At 42.7% G+C, this 11,956-nt stretch overlaps 1 protein-coding gene across 1 annotated transcript; it reads right to left on the bottom strand.

Annotated features, from left to right (window-relative positions):
• Positions 1 to 5,436: 5,436 nt before the first annotated feature.
• On the bottom strand, positions 5,437 to 9,181 carry LOC310777555 (uncharacterized protein). The gene is made up of 4 exons (XM_083637922.1): positions 9,054 to 9,181; positions 8,205 to 8,912; positions 8,005 to 8,096; positions 5,437 to 7,269 (listed from the first exon to the last, which is right to left on the bottom strand). The coding sequence occupies exons 1-4, from the start codon at positions 9,097 to 9,099 to the stop codon at positions 6,256 to 6,258; spliced, it is 1,860 nt and encodes a 619-aa protein (XP_083494048.1). The 5' UTR covers positions 9,100 to 9,181; the 3' UTR covers positions 5,437 to 6,255.
• Positions 9,182 to 11,956: the final 2,775 nt, after the last annotated feature.

Genomic DNA, 11,956 nt, shown 5'->3' with positions numbered 1-11,956 from the left:
GACAGTACGGTGCACCGCTTCATGACGTCTTCCCTCAAATCTGCCAAAATGTCTGGATGAAAAATGGCTGACAAAGTGGAATATTCCAACTTCTGTTAAACATGCTTTTTTTCTACCTAGATCCTTTCTTTTTCCTCCGTCCACAACCCGTTCTAGTCAAATAGTGACGTTTGGTCAGGACCGTCCTTGCCGTCACTTGTTAACACACTGGGTACTCTTTTTCCCTATTTTTCAACACCACCGGATGGCACCTTTTTTGTCGTTTTTCGATGCCACCTTCTTTGTCATTTTTCATTTTAGGGGTTCAAGCCCCTATTGTTTTTGTGCTGGTTTATTACAGTATTTTCGTCATCATTGTTTTTCTGTGACGCAAATTCCAATGAGTTGGTACATCGCAGACATGAAATTTGGCCAAGTGCCAGATATTGGTTGGCTAGTTTCTGTTCAAGAAATATTTTTTGAATCGGTCTGATGGGGAGCGCTATAATTAAAGGTTAAAATTTCAAACTTTCAAAGGCCATAACTTCCACGTAAGCTGTCCGATTTTCAAGCAACTCTTTTTTCCACCTGTTCAGCTGAACTTGCGCTACACATTTGCCTTAAGGACCCTCAACGTCCACCTGGGAAAAACACATGTTTGACATCTCCTAGACCGTTTGACCGATCTCCACCAAAATCGCTATGTAACATCTATATGGACCAAGTTCTACAAGTTGTGTTTTCGTATTTTTGCTCCCTTCGCCTGCAGCTTAGAAACATGGTTTACAGACGGGCTATGTTGTGTCCGCATGTCAGCAACGTAACGGTGGGAGGGCTGGGAGGATTACACCGGAAGAAGTGCCCATATTTCACGTAAGGCATCATGGCAGCTAGAAATAAGGCAGATAGGAAGTTGAGTTTCAACATTCGACTATCCAAAATAGAGTGTTACTGGAAAATGAATATGAAAATATCATAGGCCGGGAAACAGATAAATCACTGTAACACACAACAACACACTCCATTTTCTATCGCAGAATCCTTTGTTGCACTCCTACTTTCAGGAACAACTGAAGAAGCCTTTGGAAGCACAAAGTTCTTTTTTTACTAAGTGTTTAAGTATTTTTATCTTGTCAAATCCAGACGTCAGCGTTGGTGGCCTGTTGGGAACATGCTACACATATTTTCTGATAGATTGGTTGAGAAGTACCCCTCATTGCAATGTGAAGAAGCTCAACGTTGGCGTAGTCCAACCACATTGCTACTTGGAGCGTCAGGATACACGCTGCTCTGCATCTGCCATGTGAGAGATGCAGAGTTCTCTATAAAATAGGCTGTATAACTCACTTTATTCTGAACCGATTTTTGTGGAATTTGGTTTGTTATAAACATGAGAAATTGAACATGATACAGGTTACCAATGGCCTTGTTTGTTTTAGCTTGAGCATTTCTGTGTGTGAGTAACTTTGAGAGCAAACCAAACTCAAATTCCTTGTACTGTACAGTGGTAGACGGATCAATAAGCGTCTTTTACCGCAACGCGGCGTTAATTCTGTTTGCCGTTAGTATGTGGTATCAAAGTGGGACACTAGGGGGCGGCAGTGCACAACTACCTACAGTACAGTATATGCAGCAAGCAGGGAGGCTCTCGCTCTCAGCCTACGAAATCAATCGTGTTTTGTCTCCCCTTGATGATTAAAGTCCCTGGAAACCAAATCCACAAACTAACTATTAAATTAACTATTAAATGTAGGGTCTTATGTGAGTAATTGTGTGCCTCTGAAAAGAGAGAGAATTACTTTCAACCCTAACCCCGAAAATCGACACTTTTCTACAAGGTCTGGATTTCCATTTCCTCATTGAAGAGAGCGGAGCGCGCGGTGCTAAAATGAATGATCTTATCACGTCATAATTATTATTATTATTATTCCTTTGTGTGACATTTGTGCATTCCTGCTGAATATTCTACATGCAGAATAAAATCACTTGCGATGGGGGGTGGAATGTTTCATGTACTCTGCCAACAGTATCCTTTGTGTGTGTATTTGGAAATAACAGCAGTGGCTTGACCGGCGCGCGGCCGCATCCCTTAAAGCAATAGCCTATAATAGAGAGAAGTCTGATCAACCGCATTAAAACTACTGCGCACTCCACGGCAATTCAGCTCCTTTTATTTGTTCCCTCTAGACTATACGAACTAATTTTTATGGCCTTGCTTTATTCGTATTTAGTACAGCTGCAGAGGGCCATCCATAATAATAATAATAATAATATAGGCTAGGCTACCATAAAAACTATAATATATGTTTTATTATAAATATCTGTATTATTATAAATAAAATAAATAACTCCCATAGCCTACACCTTAATCAAGAGGTGAGAGTAGCTACTTTATTTATTTGTCATCTGGTTCTCGGCCACGCTGGCCGCCCGTCATGTCGCTCAGCAGGCACAGCGTGCGCAGAGCCTGCGGTTCTCGTAGGGGAGCAGTGTGTGTGTGTGTGTGTGTGTGTGTGTGTGTGTGTATGTGTGCGCGCGCGCGCCGTGCCCATTGTCTGAAAACATATTTTTATCAAACAATATAGGCCTACTCTGGTTATGTAGGCTCTTTCACACCAGCCTTGAAAGCCACAGATTTTATATATAGCCTATTGTAATATAGGCTACTGTAGGCCTATTCTCATCGGGACTGCCCCCGTTCCTTTATTTACATTTCAATAGGTTGGCCACATGAGACAATAGACAGGTAGGGTCTAATAGGGGTGAAACATTCCACCCTCCATCCCCCTCCCCCAATTCCAGTCTCCAGTGTCCCTGCAGAAGTCACAAGGCTGATGCAGATCGCAAGTTGTGGAAAGGGTTTGGAGGCCTTCAACTTTGCACATGCAGCGGAGCAGTTCAATGCAGTGAAGTCCCGACGCAAATAAATGCTAAACGAAAACGGGCAGAACCGAGCAGCCAGCCACTTTATTAAAAAAATTTTTTACAAGTGATTCTTCATTTATTAGTTTTCAAGTTATTTAATTTCACGTTCTAGAGACATTCTAGGCATGCCAGACAGTGCATGTATTTACTTAGGTGCCCAATAATGCTGCTATAGGCTATTTGTTTAATTTATTGTTGCTTGCTGAGTTTGCACTTTGCAGTTAGGCCAAAGGCCTTTAATAGGCTACATTCAGCAGTCAGACACCTCAGGCTATCATTGAAAATGTTTTTAATTAGGCTACATGAATAAACAAACGTCTTCAGTCAGGGTTCCATAAGTCTCTACTCTTCCTTCATGTTCACTTGTCCGACTATCCCAGAAACTGAGAAAATGTAAACATAAAAATATGCTTCTAAAATATAGAAGGCTAAATAAAATAAGTAACCGACCAGCATATTTATTGTTGTTTTTAACTGAGCAGCCTACTACTCTCTACTACTACTTTCTCACTGCTGTCACGGTTGGGCAATGAAGAAACTCTCAGATCTCCATTTCTCTTTCTCTGCTTGCTGTTGGTTCGCCTCGCTCTCTATAAATAAAACATATTCAGACGGTCCGAAATTAAATTAACATTACAGGCTACTTTTTGCATGACAGCCTACATTTTTATTTTATTTTAACGCTATATTGGGGCCTATTTAGCTGCCGTAATTACCTTTTGTTTTCTTCCCGGCGCGCCCTATTGTGTCACATTCAACACTTGATCTCAAGGATGCTCACAGATGACACCTGGTGGTCAACGGTGCAACTACACCTCAATTAGTTTTAATGCCGCCGCGCGTCAATACACAGCTTGCGGTAAGGCACGCTTATTGATCCGTCTACCACTGTATGTGTACGTCGTACTTGGCTAATAAAGCTGATGAATAGGCCTACTTATTGGAATTAAATTCAGTTACTGGGGTGGATATAATTATCTCTATGCTAAATTATAGCACCTTATATTTATAACAGAATGCTTCATCTACATTCCGTGAATACACGGGAATATTATCCTTATTGCCAATGAAATGCCATAATATGCGTCAAATACTTAAAAATGTATGTTCAAAGTCATAAAAGTTATTAACGTTTGTGAAGATTATCCTGCTGAACCCAAATTCGCGTTCCCATAAACTTTTGTTAACCACAGACCTTATCTTATGCATTTAAGTGAAATCCTCATTGTAAAATCCCATTCACTTTCCCCCTGATGAACCCGGAAGTATACTTACGGACTCATTCCTGCGGTTCTCTATAACTGACAGGACATAAGTTTCCAAACTGTTCCCTAGCAGCACGATTCTGTGAACACCGTCTATAGTGTGTGCTGGGAGATATTTCCTGGAAGTATGTTTGAATGCATAAAATAAAGCTGATCATATACAATTACTATTGCGAGGTACAAAAAAACAAAAACAACATTGGAGTGAATGGAGATTACGCAACTCTTATATCTCTATGGCTCTGCACTCTCCTACACTCCACTCTGTTTTAATGTATGGACATTACTTAGAAAGGTGCATGACTCACTCCAAGGTAAATAATATAATAACTCACTGTTCATTTACAGCACATATCAATAATAATCAAATAATTGTGATCTCTCAGACCCCATCTCTACCATCAGAATTTTTTTAAACCATTCTTGCTTCACTTGCCAGGCTCCACACTGACACGTATCCACACAGCAAGAGCACAGTTCACCTTTTGTACCTCATTTATGTAAATTTTTTAAATGAGTTTAGCTATAGGCTACTGTACTGTATATCACTGCATTATTTTACACTGGCACACATGTAAATGAATATTGTACAAATGACACCATGAACTATGTGAAACATGAAATAAATACACTTTGAAGACAGATTCTCTGTGTCCACCATCGGTGTTAGCTAGAATAAGCTATAGTGAGGGGTCTTTCACAGGGGGTCCGGGGCCCCTAGGGGGGGTCTGACAATTTTTTTAGGCTATATTTGTCAGTTGTGGCTAAAAAACGGACAAAGAGATGAGCAGGAACACACACACACACACACACACACACACACACACACACACATACACACATATACACACACACACACACACACGCACAATCACAAGCAGAGTGAGAGAGAGAGTTGAATATTTACAGACGCCTGCGTTAACGTCCTTGTTCTGCAAGCCTGGTGTCTAACGTTATACGTTTCCATATTGTCACCAGAGATGAAACCGTATTTCACATCACGATTAACATGACCAAAAAAAGGCAAACCTTTTATTCAAGCAAAAATATTTAAATAAAGAATTAACAAAACTGAAGTTACATGAGAAGTTCACAGGATAGAAGTGATAAGTAACTAAATGAAAAATACAGCAATATACAACAAAACATTTTTTACGTGTTTATAGTGGAAAGCAAAAAAGGTCTTAACCCATTGATACCTGATGCAGCAAATGAAGGATATACACACAAATGCTGCATCAGGTATCAATGGGTTAAATAAGTCTTTTGGGCCCTGATGTCATCAAGAACGGACCATGCAAACTTTTAATTCAGGCAAAATCTTCACCTGAAGCAGAAAGTTGAAGTGACACAAGGTGTTTACAGGAGAAGTTATAAATAACAAAATTAATAATAACAAAATAAAGCAATATACAAATGAGTGTTGTGCCTAGCATTAAGCTGAAAGTCTTATCCAGACCAGATGGTATGCAGGCGACAATCATAGATCTAGTTGGTGGAGGCTGGGACTTCACAGCCAGTCAGTACAAACACAAATCTTTTCACAGGTTTGCGTGTCTTCCTGACATTCAACACCTGCATAGAGTACCGCAGAAATGAGTCCTAAAACGCGTTAGGATTTCTGAAGCGTAAATGGAATCGTCTGAAATCACGATCACCAGAAAACTCTTCAAAAAATGATAAAAGTGACGTTCATTTGTGAAGATTATCTTGCTGGACACAAAGGCCTAAGTATCATGAACTTTAACGTTAACCACAGCCCATATTTCAGGCATCTAACCAAATCCCATTCAAAAATCCCTTTAACTTCCGGGTTAACCTACCAAAGTATGTCATCCCTGTGGCACTCTCTTGCCACATGCCAGGCAGGGAGCACTCTTTGTTTTCCCACATTACAAACTGGGAGTTTGAGGAAGGTCGATTACACTAAAATGTCCTGACTTCCTGTTTTTCCTGCTGTGATTTCAGCGGGACTTTAAAAGGAACAGCTGTCACTGTAAAACCCATATGGTTTGATGATGATGGACGGCTGACTGTGTGAGAGCTGAGGGATCCATCTGGAAGTGACACCAGCTCCTTTGAAATCCTACTCTGTCCCCTGGGCTGCTGCCTCTTCATCATGCCCGCCTTCAGCACTGTGACCACCCACGTCGTCATAATCCAGCTCAATGTTCTCCTCTCTTCCTTCAGCACTGGAACCACCCAGGTCATCATAATCCTGCTCAATGTTATCATCTCTTCCTTCAGAAGTGGAACCACCCAGGTCATCATAATCCAGCTCAATGTTCTCCTCTCTTCCTTCAACTCTGGAACCACCCAGGTCATCATAATCCTGCTCAATGTTCTCCTCTCTTCCTTCAGCACCCACGTCATCATAATCCAGCTCAATGTTCTCCTCTCTTCCTTCATCACGCACGTCATCATAATCCAGCTCAATGTTCTCCTCTCTTCCTTCAGCACCCACATCATCATAATCCATCTTAATGTTCTCTTCTCTTCCTTCAGCACCCACGTCATCATAATCCTGCTCAATGTTCTCCTCTCTTCCTTCAGCACCCACGTCATCATAATCCTGCTCAATGTTCTCCTCTCTTCCTTCAGCACCCACGTCATCATAATCCAGCTCAATGTTCTCCTCTCTTCCTTCATCGCCCACGTCATCATAATCCAGCTCAGTGTTCTCATCTCTTCCTTCAGCACCCACGTCATCATAATCCAGCTCAATAATGTTCTCCTCTCTTCCTTCAGCACCCACGTCATCATAATCCAGCTCAATGTTCTCCTCTCTTCCTTCAGCACCCACATCATCATAATCCAGCTCAATGTTCTCCTCTCTTCCTTCAGCACCCACGTCATCATAATCCAGCTCAATGTTCTCCTCTCTTCCTTCAGCACCCACGTCATCATAATCCAGCTCAATGTTCTCCTCTCTTCCTTCAGCACCCACGTCATCATAATCCAGCTCAATGTCCTCTCTTCCTTCAGAACTGGAACCATCCAGGTTATAATAATCCGGGCTGCCTTCAGCACTGGAACCGCCGAGGTTATAATAAACCAGCTCAATGTTCTCTTCTCTTCCTGGGTTCTGCCTCCTGTTGGCCTGCAGAGACATGACAACATGGATCACATCTCTCTCTCTCTCTCTCTCTCTCTATATATATATATATATATATATATATATATATATATATATATATATATATATATAATGGCTGTAGCAGGGTCATTTTTGAAGATACCGTGGAGATATCAGAAGAAACTAGAAGACCTAAGGGACCCATTGGTACCGAGCATAATATGCTTGCTTGTCGGCTAAATAACGCTCCAAACATACTGTAGGTTAAATTTTGGTTAGGGAAAACTATTTCAAAGGGGTTCCTTGACCTCTCAGATCAATTTATCTGAATGAAAATTGGTTCAATGGGTACCCACGAGTCTCCCCTTTACAGATATATTAGCATTTCTCACAGCCTATAGCATTAATAGCTTGTGGATTGATTTCTTGTTGTTGTTGCTCATCACATTTTATCTCAGAAAATACTTCTGATGAGTAAGGGGGGAAGAAAATGTTGGCAATCTGCTTTTGGGTATTTTGCTGAAATGTTTTTGTATGTGGATTAATTATTAATTTCCCTTATGCCCCCAAAAAAACATATGGGGAAATACATCATCTTAGTATGGTGTGTTGATCAGAGTTGTGATTAAAGGGTTGGGTGGGCCCCAGAAGATTTCCAGATTTCAAAGTGGGCCGCGGCATTCTCACATTTGGGAACCCCTGCTATACTAGCCTGGGTAAACCCAGGCTACTGCTCTACTGGATAAAGATGTTCAGTACCTTGTAGCAACAGAGGGCAGTGAAGACTGTGAGCAGCAACACCACAGTCAGCAGCAGGACAACATGTCTGATGATGATATCTGCCGGAGAGGCTGAAACAGATTAATTACATCAGATCACCTGACATCATGAGAACAACATCTCCGATTAAAGACAAAGTTAATGTTGTCTAAAACGCGTCAGATTCTCCTGCAGCTTACCTGAGACAGTGAGAGAGAGGGGCTGGCTCTCAGAGGAGAAGTTATGAGAGAAAACATAGATGTGATAAACACAGCTGTAGATCCCTTGGTGGGCGTGTTCTGCAGCAGGAAACAGGAAGTGGGCAGAGTGATTAACAGTTGGCTGGGTCTGGTTGACTGCTGTGTGGAGGGCAGAGACAGCTGGTTGGGTATGGTTGTGTGCTGTGTGGGGGATAGAGTGATTGACAGCTGGTTGGGTCTGGTTGACTGCTGTGTGGAGGATAGAGTGATTGACAGCTGGCTGGGTCTGGTTGACTGCTGTGTGGAGGGCAGAGTGATTGACAGCTGGCTGGGTATGGTTGTGTGCTGTGTGGGGGATAGAGTGATTGACAGCTGGCTGGGTCTGGTTGACTGCTGTGTGGAGGGCAGAGTGATTGACAGGTGGCTGGATGTGGTTGTATGCTGTGTTGGAGGCAGTGGAGATTAGGTAGAAGGAGCCTCCTGGGTACTGTGGCTGGATGGAGCAGCTGATGGTGAAGCTGGAGCCCCTGGACACCTGAAGCCCCTGCTGCTGGGCCTCGGAGACCCCATCGATGGAGGGAGAGAGGGAGATGTTAGGCTGAGCAGAGAGGGAGATGTTTGACTGAACCAGCAGCTCTGTAGAGAGGGAGATGTTTGACTGAACCAGCAGCTCTGTAGAGAGGGAGATGATTGGCTGAACCAGCAGATCTGTAAACACAGAGATGATGAAGACTTGAGCATACATGTTAGTGATATCCTAATGCCTAACTGCTACATGCAAGACAGAGGAGTCAGAGAGCAGCCTGTCACTGATGCAGCTGAGGATGTGATGTCACTGCTCAGTGTTACCTGTGCAGATCAGATCCAGGCTGGAAGAGCTACAATACGAATCCATCTTTACGGAGCACTCCCTCAGAGCAGACTCAGACCCATTACAGTGAGGATGAATCTTCCAAACTGATCTTTTTGAGGAACCATTTCTCCTTTCTGTAGAAACAGCAGAGCCACAGTCCAGCTGCCTACACACTACAGCTGCTGACGCCAGGTTCCAGTCAGACCTCCAGTCAGCCACTGCTGGTCTCCAGACTCCATGTTGTTTCAACTCCAGGTCACCAGCACAGCGGCTGGCTCCTCCCACCAATCTGGCATCATCACCAGGCTCTGAACAGAGACAAGAGAGTAATTAGTATAAAGTCACTTTGATTAGAACAGAAATTTTGACAAATCCAAGCTGTAGCTACTCTTCTACCTGAGCAGGTGAGTCCAACAGCATTGCCAGGTGAGCAGGTGTTTCTAGCTGAGCCTGAGCTTCCACAGTCCAGGAGAACGGACTCATTGCCTTCACAATGGAACTCTTTGGTCCACATTGGAGCCTCCATTTGTCCATAGAGCGCCCCCTGGAGGACTGAAGGAGCCCCACAGCCAAGCTCCCTACAGACCACCTCTGCATCCTGCCGGTCAAAGTCAGCTTCACACACTGAGGACCACGACTGATTAAACTTTACCTCCAGTCTGCCTGAGCACAGACTAGTCCCATTCACCAGCCTGACAGACTCTGGAGAGAGAGAGAGAGAGATAGAGATAGAGAGAGAGAGAGAGAGAGAGAGAGAGAGAGAGAGATGGGGATACCACTTTCAGACCAATGACCAGGGTTGGCCCAGGGTTACTTGACCCATGTACAACCCTTATTTTGTCAATTCACACTAAATCAGTCAACACTGGTTAATCACTGGTCATGGGAATCCAGATCGGACTTGGGTCACAACCCAGGAGAGATACATAACAATGAACTTAGCCTGGAAATGGGCGGGGCGGACAACACGTCATATTCAGAGATCTTACCAACAGAGTTGCTTGCTCAGTCTCCTGTCTTCTGGAGAGCTGCTCACATTCTTATAGTATAGGGGTGGGGCATGGGAACTCAAGCTTAGAACGCCAGTTGTAGCGCCATCTACAGACAGGAGGCTATGGTCTTAAAATGCCTATTTCACCACACTTGTATGCTATAATAATTTTTTTCTGTGTCCTTCATTGAAAGACCTAAAACTAGGGGTAACTGTGCATACTGTGCATACTCACTATGCATAGTGAGTATTCATAGTGAATAATTGTCAGAAATGTCTGCTCTGGGCGAGTTATAAAGCATAAATAAAGCTGGAAAAAAGGTCCATGTAAAAAAAAACAGAATTCTCCTGTAACTGCGGCAAGTCCTCTAGAACAGAGTCTGTCCCGCACCGCTGGTGCTCAAGGACACGCACGGGCGCACTTTGTATTATGCACAGCAAACCACCAGATGGACAACTGTTGTCCATTACAAGGTCGGGTTACCGGTTTCTCTTTTCCCACGCAGCGGGTTTCTTCTCCCACTGGCTTATGGGGCCATCACAAAAAAACTTACGGTAACAGAAGTCGAACCCTCACATGATCACAGATCATGCGTCACCAGGGCCGTAGCTTCTTGATGCCCCTGCTGAAAAAGATTGTCTGACGGACATCTGCACAGCGGCCTCATAAAAACCTAAAGTCTGGTTTTCCTTACCTGCTTCTACCTAACAAAGGTGTCTCAAGGGATTCATTGAAAGGTGATTATTTCACTCCCACAAATCATGTGTTGATTGGAGGGAAATAATGTACATGTATGCCTCCTCAAAATAGATTTTCCTGTGGGAGCAGACATGACTCATCATAACTGAACATGCTACGAAGAGGCGTTCCTCTCTCTCTAAAGCATGGAAATAGGCTGGAAATATAATAATACTTTGCCTATTTAAACCACAGGTTATACTTTATTTTTGGATAAACACACCTACTCCCCAAGTGTAGCTGCTGGGGAAGTCAGGTGCACCAAAATGGGGTACTCTGGTCCCTCCCCTCTCAGGGAGGTGTGGCCTAGGACGACCTCATATGTCACAGACCTGAGCTAATGATCTGTCGACAGCCACCTGGACCAGTTGTGTCGCAGTGTGCGTTGACTACATCAAGCTCTGCCCTTTTTGATCGAGAAAGTAGAACCTAAAACTTTTAAAAGGGCGAAAGCTAATAGAAGATGAACGTAAGTTTTAAAAGTAAACTGAAGTTCATAGATATTAGCAGAGCCCTTTTCGGTCTGAGCACACTGCTCCACAATAGTGAAGAAATTTACGGTGACACTTTCTATGAAGGTCATGTCTAGAACGCATTATGAGCACATTCATAAGGCATTATAATGCATTTATAAAGCTTTATAAGACCCTTTATAAATGTTTATAATCATGCATAACAACTTATAAGAAGGTTTATAAAGTATTATAAGTGGTGGATATTATAATGTTTTATAAGTCCAGCATTCATAATTTATATCTCCAAGCACAAGTGTTTGAAAGAAGAATCTTAGTCCTGGTTAATCATAATTCATGGGTTAATAATTCATAATTCATAATAATCAGGAAAGAGCAGGAATGAGCAAATTACAAATGGCAGTTTTTTCCTCCAATGCTTGAAAAGTACGATCAAATTTATATCTGAAAAACTTGAAACCTGGGGAAGGGGGGGCAAAAACAAACAAACAAACAAACAACAAACAACAAGTAACAAGTAAACGTACTGAGTGTAAATCACATGTGTCAAACTAAAGCCAAATCCGGCCCGACACCTGATTTTACGTGGGCCGCGAGAGCTATCAAAGAATACAATTTGTGCATTACAATTCTAATTCTAATTAGTTCTTAGTTGTCAACTAATTCTTAGTTATAGGATACTACTTGTCTGTTTGC

The sequence above is a fragment of the Poromitra crassiceps genome (genome assembly GCF_964638095.1).
Source record: "Poromitra crassiceps genome assembly, chromosome: 5".
NCBI lineage: Eukaryota > Metazoa > Chordata > Actinopteri > Beryciformes > Melamphaidae > Poromitra > Poromitra crassiceps.
The sequence above is the reverse complement of the archived record's forward strand: the minus strand, read 5'-3'. Positions and strand labels throughout refer to the sequence as shown.